Source organism: Eptesicus fuscus, chromosome 16 (assembly GCF_027574615.1).
Source record: "Eptesicus fuscus isolate TK198812 chromosome 16, DD_ASM_mEF_20220401, whole genome shotgun sequence".
Taxonomy (NCBI): domain Eukaryota; kingdom Metazoa; phylum Chordata; class Mammalia; order Chiroptera; family Vespertilionidae; genus Eptesicus; species Eptesicus fuscus.
In genome coordinates, this window is record NC_072488.1 from 35149467 (window position 1) to 35166172 (window position 16706).

The 16706-nt window shown below is 37.9% G+C and overlaps 1 protein-coding gene across 2 annotated transcripts in view; it reads left to right on the forward strand.

Annotated features, from left to right (window-relative positions):
• Nucleotides 1-11903, forward strand: part of SANBR (SANT and BTB domain regulator of CSR) — a 37275-nt gene extending 25372 nt beyond the window's left edge. For both annotated transcript variants that reach the window (XM_054728238.1, XM_054728239.1), the window contains 8 exons: nucleotides 703-735; nucleotides 1789-1888; nucleotides 4210-4301; nucleotides 7665-7693; nucleotides 7771-7844; nucleotides 8316-8404; nucleotides 10758-10849; nucleotides 11712-11903. In XM_054728238.1, the coding sequence (XP_054584213.1) occupies nucleotides 703-735; nucleotides 1789-1888; nucleotides 4210-4301; nucleotides 7665-7693; nucleotides 7771-7844; nucleotides 8316-8404; nucleotides 10758-10849; nucleotides 11712-11748 (546 nt within the window). In that variant the 3' untranslated portion in view covers nucleotides 11749-11903. The remainder of the gene's footprint in view (nucleotides 1-702; nucleotides 736-1788; nucleotides 1889-4209; nucleotides 4302-7664; nucleotides 7694-7770; nucleotides 7845-8315; nucleotides 8405-10757; nucleotides 10850-11711) is intronic.
• The last annotated feature ends 4803 nt before the right edge of the window (nucleotides 11904-16706 follow it).

Below are 16706 nucleotides of genomic sequence, written 5' to 3' on the forward strand. Positions count from 1 at the left end.
AAAATTTCAAAACTGAAATATGACCAGAAAGCTTTAATTCCTGTTGCTAACAGCCAGGAAGTCTCTGTTTGCTGGTGAGCTTCCTGCCTTCATGTCGGTTGAGGTGGCCTTCACTTGAGAAAGTGAGATACTCCTTGTAAAAGAGGTTATGAACTCCATCTGGCTATAAGTGTTCAATTATTAACATTTATTTCTGAACTGTATACAAAATAGCAAATTAGATTTCTTGAATATTCATATATAATCTAGTTCTTTAATTTATAAAAATATAAACATTAAAAAGTGATTGAACAGGAAGCCATTGCCTTCCAGGGGTGCCCAAGATTTTATCCTATGAGGCTCCCCAAGGGCTCACCCAGCACCCCAGAGGGAGGCCGTCTGTTTGGGGGGAAAAAAGTGATTGAAATAGTTAAAAAAACTAATATTATGTCTACATGTGATTTACTTGTCCTTTGGAAATTACACTAGGAAATGTCTTTTGGGTTTTTTGTTTTGGTAAACATATACATCTTCTCTAGACAGGGGATATAAAAGATAATAATACATCATTTTCAGCCTGAATTTAAAATTATATTTCAACTTGAAAGGGAACTACAGTTGTAACTTTTTAAAATTATTCTATAATATCCATATGAAAATAAGGAGCTGCAACCTGGGTATATGCAGATTTATTCATCTCTTATTCTTTTGTCTTTTTTATAGTTTTTATCACTGAAAAACTGGACTCTGCAACTGGTAAGTAAACAACTATATTCCACTTTCATGGATCTCTTTCTTGCTACAGTTTAGTTTAATATAATGTTATCAGCATCTTATTTTATAGATTTTAGTTAAACGTTTATCATCTTTTTCAGTGTCTACAATTTTGTACTTTACTAAAAATGTTATTGTTTAAAACAGATACATATTCTATTATCTGGCTGTATAATTTATAAGTCTATTAAATGACTTATTAAAAATTATTTTTATGTCACATTTAGAACACTGAACAAAGCAACAAATCTGTAATTGGAACTTTCTAATTATTTGGTCGTTTGATTAGTTCTTAGTTGATTTTTTTCTTTTTTACCTGTTTGCCATTACTATGCCATCTGCCATCAGAATTCACAAAAATGGAGTCAGAATTGCATCAGTGATGACAGATAGTAGGGCGGATAGCTACAGGAAACAGATACGGATACGTTTAAATTTTCTAGGACCCCGCTGACCCGGAGAATGTGCACATGTGCTTGTTAATGAGACTACTTTAATATTGGCAATTATTATATTTTAATTTATTTTTCAATATATTTTTATTGACTTCAGAGAGAAAGGGAGAGGTAGAGATAGATTGAAACATCAGTGATGAGAATCATTGATCAGCTGCCTCCTGCACGCCCCACTGAGAATCCAGCCCACAACCCAAGCACGTACCCTTGACCGGAATTGAACCCAGGACCCTTCAGTCCACAGGCCGGCACTCTATCCACTGAGCCAAACCAGACAGGGCTATGTTTTAATTTATTCTTACTATCAAGGAACATACATTTAGTTAAGTGATGAGGTACGATTTCAGCAAACACTGAGTACCTGTCAGGTGCCCATCACGCTGCTAGAATCTGTAAAGGAAATAAAAAAATATTTGATGTAAAGCAATCCTCAGTGTTGTGCTAGGCAGTGGTCATTTTATCAGCTCTTGTTTGGCTCATTCATTGAAAATAAATTTAGATAAATGTGTTTGAAAAAATTCATTAGGAATGTGATAAATACTACATTTTTAATAGAATGTATATTGTTTCTTTAATTCAGAAACAACAGTCATTATTTTCAGAAGAGGAAGAATATACCACTGGATCTGAGGTCACAGAAGATGAAGTTGGAGATGAAGAAGAAGTATCCAAGAAACAAAGTACATTAACTTCTAAATTAAAAATCAAGCCTTACTTTTAAAAAACATTTATTTTTATTGTTGAAAGTATTACAGATGTCCTTTTTTGTCCCCCCCCAGTAACCTCTTCCACCCCTCACCACCCCCCAACTTTCTCAGACCTTCACCGCACTATTGTCTGTGCATATAAATTCTTTGGTTAATCTGTTCTGCCCTCTGAGATTCATTAGTCTATTCTATAGATTCATTAGTCTATTCCATACTTCTATGTCTCTGGATCTATTTTGTTCATCAGTTTATTGTTTATTTTTCACTTTTTTCTCTCTCTTTATTGTTTATTTTATTTATTAGATTCCACATATGAGTGAGATATATACGGGTGCATATATTCTTTCTGATTGGTGGTTCCAGATTCATAGGATCTATTCCTAAAGTGGGATTACTGGGTCAAATGGCAGTCCCATTTTTATTTTTTGAAGAAACTCCATACTGTTTTCCATAGTGGCTTCAGTAGTTTGCATTCCCACCAGGAGTGTACTAGGGTTCCCCCTTTTTTCTTTTCTTTTAAAAAAATTGTTTTTAAATGTATTTTTATTGATTTCAGAGAAGAAGGGGGAGGGAGAGATCAATGAGAAAGAGAGAACCATTGATCGGCTGCCTCCTGCATGTCCCTCACTGGGGATCGAGCCCGCAACCTGGGCATGTGCTCTAACCAGGAATTGAACCGTGACCTCCTGGCTCATAGATCAATCTCAACCACTGAGCCATGCCAGTCGGGCTAGGGTTCCCTTTTCTCCACACCCTTACCAGCAATTGTAGTTTTCTTTTTTACCTATTTGCCATTCTGACAGGTGTGGAGTAATACATCATTGTCATTTTAATTCACATCTATCTGATGATTAGTGACTTGGCGCATTTTTTCATATGTCTCTTGGCCATCTGTATGTCCTCTTTAAAGAAGTACATTGGTTTCTAAATTTAAAATCAAGCCTCACTTTTATGAAGGGGTGTATTCTGAAGGCTTTAATGCAACGGATGAGGATGAGGACTTGGCTTTCTAAATCTACATATTGGTTTATAATATAGAAAATAAAGGAAGCTCTATCAAGATTTCCTAACCTTGGCACTAACAGAATACTCATAAAATTGTAAAGAAAATGCAGTGTACTGAGAATCCTCCAAGTTTTTATTTCAGGTGTAACCTCTAATGGGTTTCTCAAAATGTATGACTCACATCATAGTACCTGAGATGATTTGAAGTGACACTCAAATGAAACATTGACTAACAGTCATCAAAATGTGACTCTAAAAAATTAAAAACATGATTTTACACAACTAGAGAATGAACTTATGTCAAGATTTTCAAGTCACTGGTGAGAGAAACAGCAGGGAAAGTAGTTCAAAGAGCATTTCAAGATTCAGATTTTCCTACAATGCAATAGACCTATGACCTTTGGGGTTATATTTTCTACAAGATAGAAATCATTTGCATTTCTATTAAACACAAAAATCTGCAAGTTAACATGAAACTTCACAGAACCTGAGCCCTCAGTCAATAGTAGATGGGAAAGTCAAACACAAGGACATTCTCTTAGAGAATTAAACAGTCCTTGTGTAGGTCTGTGTAACAGTCCTCCAGTCGGCACTGAAAGAACTTGCAATCCACCCTTTGTCTTATTTCCAAGTTTCATATAATTTTTCTTTAAATGTAGTCCTTTATCAATTATTTTTCAATTCTAATTAGTCGAGGAGAAAATGCTACTGTTGTATGTTTTCTTCACAGTTGATTAAGGTATAATTTACATGTAATAAGATTCACCCTTTTTAAAATGTGTACACAGTGATGAGTTTTGGCATATGGTTGTATAACCACCACCAAAATCAAGACCTAGAACATCACTCCAAGAAGTTACCTCCTGCCCCTTTACACTCAGTCACCTTGGCCCACTCCCAACCCCAGGCAACCACAGTACTAAGCTTTTTGTCACGATGTTTTACCTTTTCTAACATCTCGTATAAGTGGAATTCTGAGTAGCCTTTTATGTCTGGCTTCTTTCACTTACTATGATGTTTTTGAAACTCACCCATATTGCATATATTAATACTTTGTTCCTTTTTATTGCAGAGTAGTAGTCAGTTGTGTGACTATACCATAATTTGTTTATCCAATCACCATTTCATGAACATTTGGGTTGTTTCCAGTTTTTGGCTCTTATGAATAATGCTGTTGTGAACATTAGTGTAAACCCTTGTGAACACAAGGGTTTTATTGTTTGGAAGTAACAAGTGCTTTGGAGAAATATATGGGACTTATGCTCCTAACATTAATTTTCTATTATCAGGGAAAAAGGAGAAGCCAAAGAAGTTCACTAAACAACCAAAAAAGCAGATGTCTTCACCCTGTGGTCAGAAGAAAGAAAAGGTATTGGAGAAGGTAATTCTAAATTATATACTACTAATCTAAAGTTCATACTGAGAAATAAGCAAGCAAGTATAGCCAGGGGAAATCTGAAAAAGAAGAGAAGCAAATATTCATAATGGAATGCTACCAGTGTAAAATGAATAAATTATTATAAAGACTGAGATTAATTAAATATCTCTAAGATGTATTGACAGGTGAAAAAAGGAAAGTGCAAAATAACATGTAGAGTGGTATATTATGCTACCATTTGTGTAAGTATAGGTGAAAGAATATATATGAATATGTTGCATGTAAATAAAATATCTCTCGAGCCCTAGCCAGTTATGGCTCAGTGGATAGAGCGTCAGCCTGTGGACTGAAGGGTCCCAGGTTTAATTCTGGTCAAGGGCACATGCCCGGGTTGTGGGTTCGGTCCCCAATAGGGGGCATGCAGGAAGCAGCCAGTCAATGATTCCCTCTCATCATTGATGTTTCTTTCCCTCTCCCTTCCTCTCTGAAATCAATAAAAATATTAAAATATATACACTGAGTGGCCAGATTATTATGATCTTTGAACACATAATAATCTGGCCACTCAGTGTATATCCTATATAATAAAAGGCTAATATGCAAATTGTCCCCTTGACTAGGAGTTCGACCAGCAGGCAGGCCGGCCAACCGTCCATGTCCCCTCCTCCTTGCCAGGCTGGCCAGACCACACCCATGCAGGAATTCATGCACCGGGCCTCTAATACACGCACACACACACACACACACACACACACACACACACACACTGAGTGGCCAGATTATTATGCGTTCAGAGATCATAATTGGCCACTCAGTGTGTGGGTGTGTATCGAAAGCTACATAAGAACTTGATAAGATTGGTTGCCTCTAAGGAGTGGAACTGAATGTCTGGGGGCAGAGGCTTTTTACTGTGTGTGCTGTTGGTACCTTTTGAATTTTGAACCAATATTAAAAAAATAAAATAAATAGACTTTAAAATGAAATAAAATAAATAGACTTTAAGTGCCCACCAGCAGATGAGTGGATTGAAAAACTGGTACATCTACACAATGGAATACTATGCTTCTGTAAAAAAGAAAGAACTCTTACCATTTGCAACAGCATGGTCGGACCTGGAGAGCATTATGCTAAGCGAAATAAGCCAGTCAGAGAAGGATAAGTATCACATGATCTCACTCTTTTGTGGAATATGATGAGCAACATAAACTGATGAACAAAAATAGATATAGAGACATAGAAACATTGAACAGACCAACCTCAGAGGGAAGGCAGGGGAGGGTGGGAGGCGGAGGTAAGAGATCAACCAAAGGACTTGTATGCACGCATATAAGCATAACCAATGGACACAGACACTAGGGGGGTGAGGGCATGTGCGGGGGGGTGGGAGTGGCCGGGGGAGGTCAATGAGGGGAAAAGGAGACATATGTAATACTTTCAACAATAAAGAATTTAAAAAAGAAAAGAAAAATGTTATGTAACTATGATCACCTTGTTGTTCTTTAAAAAGGGAAATAAACCTGCCCTAACTGGTTTGGCTCAGTGGATAGAGCGTCGGCCTGCGGACTCAAGGGTCCCAGGTTCGATTCCAGTCAAGGGCATGCACCTTGGTTGCAGGCACATACCCAGTGGGGGAGTGTGCAGGAGGCAGCTGATCGATGTTTCTCTCTCATCGATGTTTCTCTCTATCCCTCTCCCTTTCTTTCTGTGAAAAATCAATAAAATATATTTTAAAAAAGGGAAATAAACGTAATGTTACTACAAAAACAATTTTTTTAAATAAATTATAGAGGATCGGACAAACATAGGTTTACAGTTGTGAGTACCTGAAGCACAGAGTTTATTCTTGTATTATTATTTTCCATACAAACAATTGTATATCTACGTTTGCCCCATCAAGTATTTTATGTTTTGTTGTTTTTTTTGTTTTTTTAATATATTTTATTGATTTTTTACAGAGAGGAAGGGAGAGGGATAGAGAGTTAGAAACATCGATGAGAGAGAAACATCGATCAGCTGCCTCCTGCACCCCCCCCACTGGGGATGTGCCCGCAACCAAGGTACATGCCCTTGACCGGAATCGAACCTAGGACACTTCAGTCCGCAGGCCGACGCTCTATCCACTGAGCCAAACCGGTTTCGGCGTTATGGTTTTTTTTTAATAATTCTTATTTCTCCATGTCAACAAAGAAAGGGGTGAAAAGCCAGGTTGTAATAAGAGGACAGTAAGAACCACAGTTGGCTAAAGGAAAAGTCATAGATTCCAAAATGTGTGAAAGCTGGGGTTGAGACAAGTTCCTCACAATTGGCGGGTTGTACATTCATCTTCATGCTAAGTACTACAGGCACACAAATGGGTGAATTATAAAAGATTGCATAAGCTGGGGCTTCCAGATCAGACAAATAAAGCTGGGTTCAAATTCCAAGTTTGTTTCTCTTTGGATACAATTCTTAATTTTTACAAACCTGTTTTATTATCCTATATAATAAAAGGCCAGCCACCATAAGCATAATGACCAGAGACCAGAACCACCACGGCCCCTCGCCAGGCTGGCCCCACCCCCAAGCAAGCATTTAGTGGCCATCAGGCAGGCAGGAAGGCAGAGTGGTTAGGGGTGATCAGGTAGGCAGGCAAGCGGTTAGGGGCGATCAGATAGGCAGACAGCCCCTCACCGGGCTGGCCCCACCCCCAAGCAAGCATTTAGGGGCCATCAGGCAGGCAGGAAGGCAGAGTGGTTAGGGGTGATCAGGTAGGTAGGCAAGTGGTTAGGGGCGATCAGGTAGGCAGACAGCCCCTCACAGGGCTGGCCCCGCCCCCCAGCAAAGAAAGAGGGAGGCCCAGGCCACTGGCGGTGACTCTGGCAGTTGTGCGGCCAGCCAGTGATCACCCTGCAGAGGGAGGCCCAGGCTAGCCAAGCCATCACACCCCATGCCTGTCTCCTGAAGAGGGAGGCCACCGGTGGCAGTGGGGGGCGGGCAGTGCTACACAGATGGCAAGCAGTGGCAGCAACAGAGTGGGGCCAGCTGCCTGCAGCCAGGGGAAGGAAAGTCCTGATAGGCCTTGATCTCAGGCCAGGCCTAGGGACCCTACCCGAGGGATCCCAGATTGTGAGAGGGTGCAGGCCGGGCTGAGGGACCCCCCACACACACACACACACACACCCCGAGTGCATGAATTTTCATGCACCGGGCCTCTAGTAGAGATAATAACACCTGTCTCACATGATTGTTGTAAGGCTTAAATGAAATACTTGTAATGGTCTTGGTACAGTATTTGGCACTCATTAAATGTAAACTTCTATTATTAACCATAGCACTAATCAGTAAATGTGTTCTAATTGGGCCTTAATGTTGTCTACTTTTTTTTAGTCAACTGCTAGAGATGTGTCTCCTTTCCTGTGAGTATTGCTCCTGAATCCAGTCAAATATTCACTCTGAAAGCACCAGTGCTGACTTTTGTTTAACTTTTCACTAGTGTGAGTATGCAGAAGAATAAGTGGGATGTCACAAGATCCTTGAGATTCAACCAGGATGCACAAAGAGAAGATGGTAAGTTTTATTATTTGTGTAATATGCAAGTTAGGTATAAATAACAATAATAGGAATCTTTTATGTTATGAAGTATGCTGAATAGCTTTAAAGGTTTCAACTGGAATAAGGCTCAGAATTAAAACATTCCTTAGACATCAACCAGAGTTTCATTACTAGACAATCACAGTAGATAATTATTTTATGCACATGTATGGTTTTAAGGTCTCTCAGACTGACTTTTGCTCACTACTTTCACTCTAAAGATGACAAAATATGTTTTAGGCTGATGTACAGTAATCTTAAAAGCATCAAAATTATCCATGTATGAGCCATTTTTCCACTTGTAGTCTAAAATTCTTCAATGATAAATAGGTTGTAGGTAGTCTGTAAAACATTTTCATAAACACTTGGTGGTTGCAATCTTTTTTAAGAAATAAAAGTTATAAACCTCCCTTATAAAAAGTAAGGTTTATTATTTTTTACCTTCAGATCAGCGACGGATGTCTGAGATTACAGGGCACCTTATAAAGATGAGATTGGGTGACCTGGACCGAGTCAAGTCAAAGGAATCAAAAGAAGTAAGAATTATGAACTAGTGCCCTATGCCTGCTTAGATATGCCTTCCTACTTCTGTTCATCACGAGGAATATAAAAGTGTTTTAGAAATCATTTTAAGAGAATGATTTAAATATTTTTATATTCTATACCAGTTAGCCAGTTCATTCACATAATAGTTTTCTGTTACCTCTTACTGTCCGTGGTTCGTAGGTCCTCTGTAACACATACAATAAAGTGCATTGTCACTGGATGTGTGATGTCACACCAACGGAGGCTAACGGTGCATTGCCGACCAGATGCTGACTATCCAGAGGGTGACTTTCAGGAAGTTGCTGATTTGATCACCCTGCTTTCAGGGCTTAGATGTTATCTCTAAAATAAGATATTATCTTGCTGAAAATGATGACTAGAAATACCTATGTCCTTACTAGAATTACTTATTAATCATAACATTATGTATTATCACAGTATTGGTAATGTTTAGTTATACTCTTGCTGCTGTTTTTTAAAAATTTTTTTAAAGAGTTGGATTTCTTCTTTTTTTAAAAATATATTTTATTGATTTTTTTACAGAGAGGAAGGGAGAGGGATAGAGTGTTAGAAACATCTATGAGAGAGAAACATCAATCAGCTGCCTCCTGCACACCCCCCCACTGGGGATGTGCCTGCAACCAAGGTGCATGCCCTTGACCGGAATCGAACCTGGGATCCTTGAGTCCGCAGGCGGACGCGCTATCCCCTGAGCCAAATCGGTCAGGGCTGCTTTTTAAATTTTTTAAATTTTTATTGATTTCAGAGAGGAAGGAAGAGGGAGAGAGAGATAAAAACATCAATGATGAGAGAGAATCATTGATTAGCTGCTTCCTGGACGCCCCTACTGGGGATCGAGCTCGCAACCTGGGCGTATAACCTTGACCAGAATCAAACCTGGGACCCTTAAGTCCAAAGGCCGACACTCTAGCCATTGAACCAAACCAGCTAGGACTTGCCCCTATTTTTTTATTTAAAAATTTACTTCCCTATAAAATTTCTAAGAGAAAACATAGGCAAAAAAATTTTGTGACCTGGATTAGGCAAATAATGTATATCTTAGCTACAACACCAAAAACATGACCAATAAAAGAAAAAAATTAACAAATTGGACTTCATCAAAATGTAAAATTTCTTCTTTTTTGAAAGATACTAATAAGAAAATGAAAAGACAGATCATAAGCTATGAGAAAACATGTGTAAAACACTTATCTGGTAAAGGATTTGTATTCAGAATATACTATAACTCAAAACTCAGAAATAAAAGAAACAATCCATTAAAAGAAAAGGTCAAAAGATTAACCATACACTTCTTAAAAGAAGGATACAGGTGTCAAATAAGCACATGAAAAGATACAACACGTTTTTTAAAAATTATTTTTATTGATTTCAGAGAGGAAGGGGAGAGAGAGAGAGAAACATCAATGATGAGAGAGAATCATTGATTAGCTGCCTCCTGCACACCCCCTACTGAGGATGGAGCCTGCAACCCCGGGCATGTGCCCTGACAGGTAATCGAACCTGCGACCTCCTGGTTCCTCAGTAGACACTCAACCACTCAGCCACACCGGGCGGGTGAGATGTAACAGATTTCGTCATTAGGAAAATGTAAATTAAAACCTCAATGATACACCACCTAGAATATCTAGCGATTTTTAAAAACATGCTAGCAAGAATGTGGATCAACTGGAACCCTCAAATATACCAAGTAGGGATGCGAAAGGAATGATCACTTTGGAAAACGGTTTGGCAAGTTCTATAACAACCTATTGAATGCAACAACATAAATGCATCTCATATACATTATGCGAAATGAAAGAAGCCAGATGCAAAAGTCTACAGATTGTATCATTCTATTTATATAATGTTCTAGAAAAATGCAAAACCGTAGGGTCATAAAACAGATCGGTGGTCCCAAGAATTAGTAGTGTCAAATTGGTTGACTTAAAAGAGGCTCAAGAGGATTTTCTTGGGGTGAAGGAACAATTCTGTCTCTGTGTAACAATGGTTCACAGCTGTATGCATCTATCAAAACAAAATGTTTACTAAAAAAGGTGAATTTTAATGTATGTAAACTATAAGTCAAAGAGCCTGAATTTTCAAAAGTGAAAATAAAGTTACTTTTACTAGTAAGTGCTTCCTGGATGGCCCCTGCTGGGGATTGAGCCCACAACCTGGATATGTGCCCTTGACCGGAATTTGAACCAGAGACCCTTCAGTCCGCAGGCCGACACTCTATCCATTGAGCCAAACCGGCTAGGGCAAAAGTAATGCCATTTTAATAAAGCACAGCTTCTGTTGATTCTGTAGATAATGTCTAAATTTTGTCCCTTTACTCTGCAGTTTGCAGGCGGTATTTATTCCAGGCTCGAAGCACAAATCAAGGCCACAGTGCCAGTCAGTGCACGGCAGGGAAGCTCAGAGAAAAACACGAGGTAAGTCAGCATAAGAGAACTCAGAGTGCCATTGGCTTCAAAGGGATTTTTTTTTTTTTTTTTTTTTAGGGAAAATCGTATGACCCTAGAAGCACCTAATTTGAGTTTTGTTTTGTGTCAAGGATTAGACCATGATATTAATAAGAACCAGATTTTAACTTACTTAAAAGTTAAGACTTTAAAAGGTCATAAGCACAAAATTTAATGAAAGTATAGTTTTTATAAGTTTTCTGTTTATTGATTCAGTTCTGTTCTGACCCAACTGATAAAAATGTAAGCTACAATGTTACTGCGAATTAGCAGAATTTTATACTGTTTATGAGTTATATATTATCACTTTATATAAATCCTTGAAGTCTTTCTTATTCCTTATTTCTCTTTTAAAAATCTAACTTGTGGGCCCTGTGTTATGTCACACATTTTCTTTTAAAGATTAACATTTACTGAGATTAGATCATTAATACTACACAAAGCCTTATCTGCAATGCAGAAAACCAGAAAGCTCAGAAAACCACAAGATTTTTTTCATATATCTGTCAGTTCAAACCTAAACTGAGCTATTATGATGTTATTTGTAGTTATTATCCCACTTAATGAAAACGTTCATTTGTTTCACTGTGAAGAAACATTAAAGCGTTTGATGATGGGACACTGCTCCAGATCCATAACATACAATACATGTTCCATATTATCTCCCCAAAATAAAGAAAATCTGAATTTTACTCCAAGGGTTTTTAAAAGGGATTATGGAGCTACATAAAGTTTCTTAAACTTTAGTACTGTCAAGCAAGCATAACCTAAGCAGCAACTTTCTATTGTTTTAGAAGCACCTCTGACCTTCTTTCCTGTTTAAAAAATGTAGGTCGAAAAGCCGTTTTGGTCCAGGGCGTCCTGCATAAAGCACCTTAACATGTAGCTACAGAGGCAGCAGACACACCTCCGGACATCCGAAATTGCTCACCTCTTGAAGATCTTCAGAACGATGACTTCTAAATGTTTTAAGTTATTTATTAATTATTCTTGCAAAAGAATATTTATTCTCATAAATCAGAATGCTAAGGGAAGCATATAATTAGGTCTTATGAAATCTAATTGTAAATATGAAATTCTTATCTAATTTTCTTTTAGGGTGATGCTAGGCTATATAGAAAATTAGTATTTACAAATTAGTTTAGATTCCTAATATTAATTTATTTATTTGAAAGAGAAGAGGCCTAAACTCTTGAGTAGCTGAGATCTCTTAAGACCTTAAAAAATTAGGCGAACACACCTGGTAGTGGTACCGTGCATGTGCACCGACTGCGGCATGTCTCCTGTGAATTGTGAGGTAGCGTTTAGCACTGCAGCTTGTGTGATGAAATTCTCAGTGATGCTGATTTTAAGTTTGCATGAATATTAAGGAGGGACGGATCTCAAGACTGCATTAAATAAAGTGTCATGGTGAGGTATATCTTGTGTTGGGCAGAAGGGTTAAATGTTTTCAGTGTTATTCCATGGACAGCACAATGTCAATCCAATTTTTTTTCTTTTGTTTTTTTTTTTTAATGCTTACCTATTGGTCATCTGAACTGGAATTACTGATTATTGACTCTTTCTCTGTGAGACTAGTGCCATCCTGAATTTGTTAAAATAACCATTGATAGTTTTAGGATAGTAAATCACTTAGGTTGTCTGAGATACCCACTATACCGTGCTTAGGGTTCTAAAACCCAACCATATGTCTATAGCTATTCAAATAGTCCTTTAAAGCGGTTATAATTACTTACTGCTTTAGAGCTGTCTAGGAAGAATGATTCCCAAATGCATTTGATGGGTGAAAAATTGCATATATTTGAGAGGAATCAAAATAAAATTCTATAGATCATGTTTTAATTTTTCTAACAAAGAAGAAAGAGTGCTCAAGGAAAATTTTTCCAAACCATAAGCACATAAAAAAGTATGTATTTAGGAATTATTTATATATAAGATGCACTGTTCCTAATTTAAATGAAGATTTGCCTTATAATTGACATTTCTTCAAAGTATTTAGCTGACTTTGATAATATGACAGAACAGCAATTTTTGTTGAAATACTGAAGTGCTACACTCAGTAAACACATACAGAAACCATTATTTTTAGTGAGTGTTTTAGTTGATAAGTTAGATTTTATTTGATGTTATATATATGGCTTGGCCAAGGTTTTGGAACTTCTGTTTGGAAACTTTTGTTGCAGTTTATATATTTTTCAATTGATATTTTTGAAATGGATTATAAAATGTTTATTTTTAAAAGAAAATGTTTTATAGCACATAATCTGTAAGCCCTGCTAAATACCAGAGTCTTGCTTAGTTTACTGTATTCTCTAATTTAAAGGATTTAGGCATATACATGTGATACTGTGCTGTGACAGTCACAACCAGACAAGGAAAAGATGCTCTTTTGATTTTTAATTGATAGTAACAAGGCAAATTGCTTCTCCCCTATGGAGACTGTACCACTGAATTGATTTTTACAAACCACAATTTATCAGAATTTGATTCTCTTCAAAATGTGCTTTTTATTAATGTCTGTTGAACATAACACAAGTACCACAAACATTTTATTCAAGCTCTTAATAGCATTTCTCTTGCCAAATACTTTGAGGTTTGACCTTACATTAATTCTGAATTCACATTTCTTTAATTTAAATAAATGATAATGACAAAAGTAGTTTGAAAAGTCCCTTGATCTGAATCATTCCATCTTCTCAGGAAGGTCTCACCATACCCCTCCTCCCCCCAAATCAAGTTTCATTCTCATTTTATAGGTGGAGAAGTAAGTTCAGAGAAGTAAAGGAACCCACACAGGGATTGAAATCTGAGCCTGTCAGCACATTCCAACATCTTCTTGAAATAATATACCTTGGATTGCCTGAAACAGTCGATCTCTCCTGGCTCACTGTGACCCTAGCTCTCTTCCTGTAGTTTCAGTCTTGTGTATCCAGCGCCTACTTGGCATTTGTACTTGAAACACAAATACGTGTCTGCAACTTAACATAATCAAAACAGAGCTTGTGATGTATCTCCCTAACAGCCCCACAGCTCCCTGCTTGTTCAAGTCCAGTCTTCCCCAGTTTAGGAAATGGCACTATTGCCACCCCAGTGCACAAGCCGAAATCTAGAAATTAATTCTTACTCCTCTCTTTCCTTCACTCCCCACATCCAATTCATCAGCACAGCCTATACATCCATTTGCTTCTCTCCATCGCCATTATCACCGCCCCAAGTCAGTATCTTTTACATGAAGTGCTGCAAACGTCTCCCAAGGGATTCCCCAGCTTCCACTCCAGCCTCTGTTGTCCATAAGGCAACTGTAGTGATTTTGGAATGTGCATCAAATCCCATCGCTCCCCGGCTAACATTCTAGTAGCACTTCATCAAACCTAGAATAAAATCCAGCCTCCATGGCGTGGGTTTACAAAGTCCTACATGGCCCAGCCCCTGGCTGCCTCTCGGACCTTCTTTTCCCTCCTGCTTACTACAATCCAGTCACATTAGCTCACCTGTTCCTCCAACATGTAAGCTCATTCCCACCTTTCAGTCCCTTCACATTAGCTGTTCTCACTGCCTAGAAGGCTTTTTCTTATAATTCAGATTTTAGGTTAGCTCTTAGTTCCACTCAGGAGGCATTTCCATGTACTCAAGCTAAAGTAGCTAACCAAGTCACTATCATATCATCAAAGTGTATTTCTGTACAACTGTGACATTATTACTCTGATATTTTTCTTTTATTTGTTGGTTTGCAGTTTGTGTCTCATGCCAGAAAATGAAATGAAATGCATCCAAATTGGAAAAGAAGTAAAACTATTCACAAATGATATGATCTTTAGATAGAAAAATCTTAAGAAATACACTAAAAGCCTATTAGAATATATAATTAAGTTCAGCAACATTTCAGGATCCAAGATTGATATACAAAAATCAACATTTCTATACACTATTAATGAAAAATATGAAAATGAAACAATTGTCTTTATAATAGCATCAAAAAGAATAAAATACTTAAAAATAAAAGAAATGCAAAACATTCTGAAAACTATAAAATACCATTGAAAGAAATTAAAGAAGGGCTAAATTAATGGGAAAACTATTCCATGTTCATGGATCAAAAATCTTAAATGTTAAGCTAGCATGACTCATAGTTTCACCACAATTCCTATCAGAATCCCAGCTGGCTTCTTTGTAGATATTGACAAGCTGATCCTAAAATTCATATGGAAACTCAAGGGACCCAGAACAACCAAAACAATTTTGAAAAGAACAAAGGCGATTCACACTTTTTGTTCTAAATTCTTACTGTAGAGCTACAGGAATCAAGACAGTATAGTACTAGCAAAGGATAGGCATATGTATATATCAATGGAACAGAATTGAGAGTCCAGGAATAAACCCATCTATTTATGGTCACCTGATTGTCAACAGTGCCAAGACCATTCGATGTGAAAACAAATAGTCTTTTCTACAAATGGTGCTGGGACAACTGGATAGCCTCATGCAGAAAGAGTGAAGTTGGACACTTACACCATGTACCAAAAGAAATTGATTCAAATGGATTAACGACCTAAATGTGAGAACAAACACAGTTAAGAAAGTGAACAGACAGCCTACAGAATGGGAGAAAATGTGTACAAGTCGTATGTCTAATAAGGGACTTCTTTTCAGAATATATAAAGAACTTTTACAATTCAACATTAAAAAGACAACCCAGTTTTTAAAATGATAAAGCAGGCGTCCTCAAACTACGGCTCACGGGCCACATGCGGGTGTTTTTGCCGTTTCGTTTTTTTACTTCAAAATAAGATATGTGCAGTGTGCATAGGAATTTGTTCATCGTTTTTTTTACAACTATAGTCCGGCCCTCCAACCGTCTGAGGGACAGTGAACTGGCGCCCTGTTTAAAAAGTTTGAGGACCCCTGCGATAAAGGATTTGAATAGACATTCCTCCAAAGAAGATACGCAAATAGCCGATAGCACTTCATAAGATGCTCAACATCATTAGCCACCAGGGAAATGCAAATCAAAACCCCAAAGAGATACCACTTCACACCTGGTAGAATGACTATAATGAAAAATCCACCTAAGGACTGGTAGAGAATGTGGCAAATTTGGGCCCCTCATACCCTGCTGGTGACAAGGTAACGTATGCAGCTACCTTGAAGAGCAGTCTGCAGTTCTTAAAAAAAAAAAGAGAGAAATTTAAGATAGAGTTACCATTTATCCATCCATTTATCCTAACAGGTATATCGTTTTCTATCTAGTCCCTTCTTGTGTTTACCCGTATGCATATATTCGTGCACAGGACTGTAGTATCTACTTTTTCATGCAGAAGGAGGAACAGACCCAGAGGTGGCAGCGTGTCTAAGGGCAACAGAAAGAATGTTCTGTGCAGTGTGCTCTTCATGACAGTATTGCTGTGTTACGTGAGGTAATACATACGTGTAAAGCACTAAGAATAGTGCCTTTGCCCTAGCCGGTTTGGCTCAGTGGATAGAGCATCGGCCTGCAGACTGACAGGCTCCAGGTTCAATTCTGGCCAAGGGCACATGCCCAGGTTGTGGGCTCGATCCCCAGTAGGGGGCGTGCAGGAGGCAGCCGGTCAATGGTTCTCTCTTATCATTGCTGTTTCTATCTCACTCTCCCTTCCTCTCTGAAATCAATAAAAATATATATTTTTAAGAAGAATAGTGCCTGACACATAGTAAGTACTCAAAAGATGTTGTTATTAGACCACATGGAAGACTTTTAGAAATAACTACTAGTATATGGTGCTCATTTCCATTTTTGACCCTGGCTCATGCTGTTTTCCCACCCGGATTGGTTGCCTTTTGTTTTGCTGCT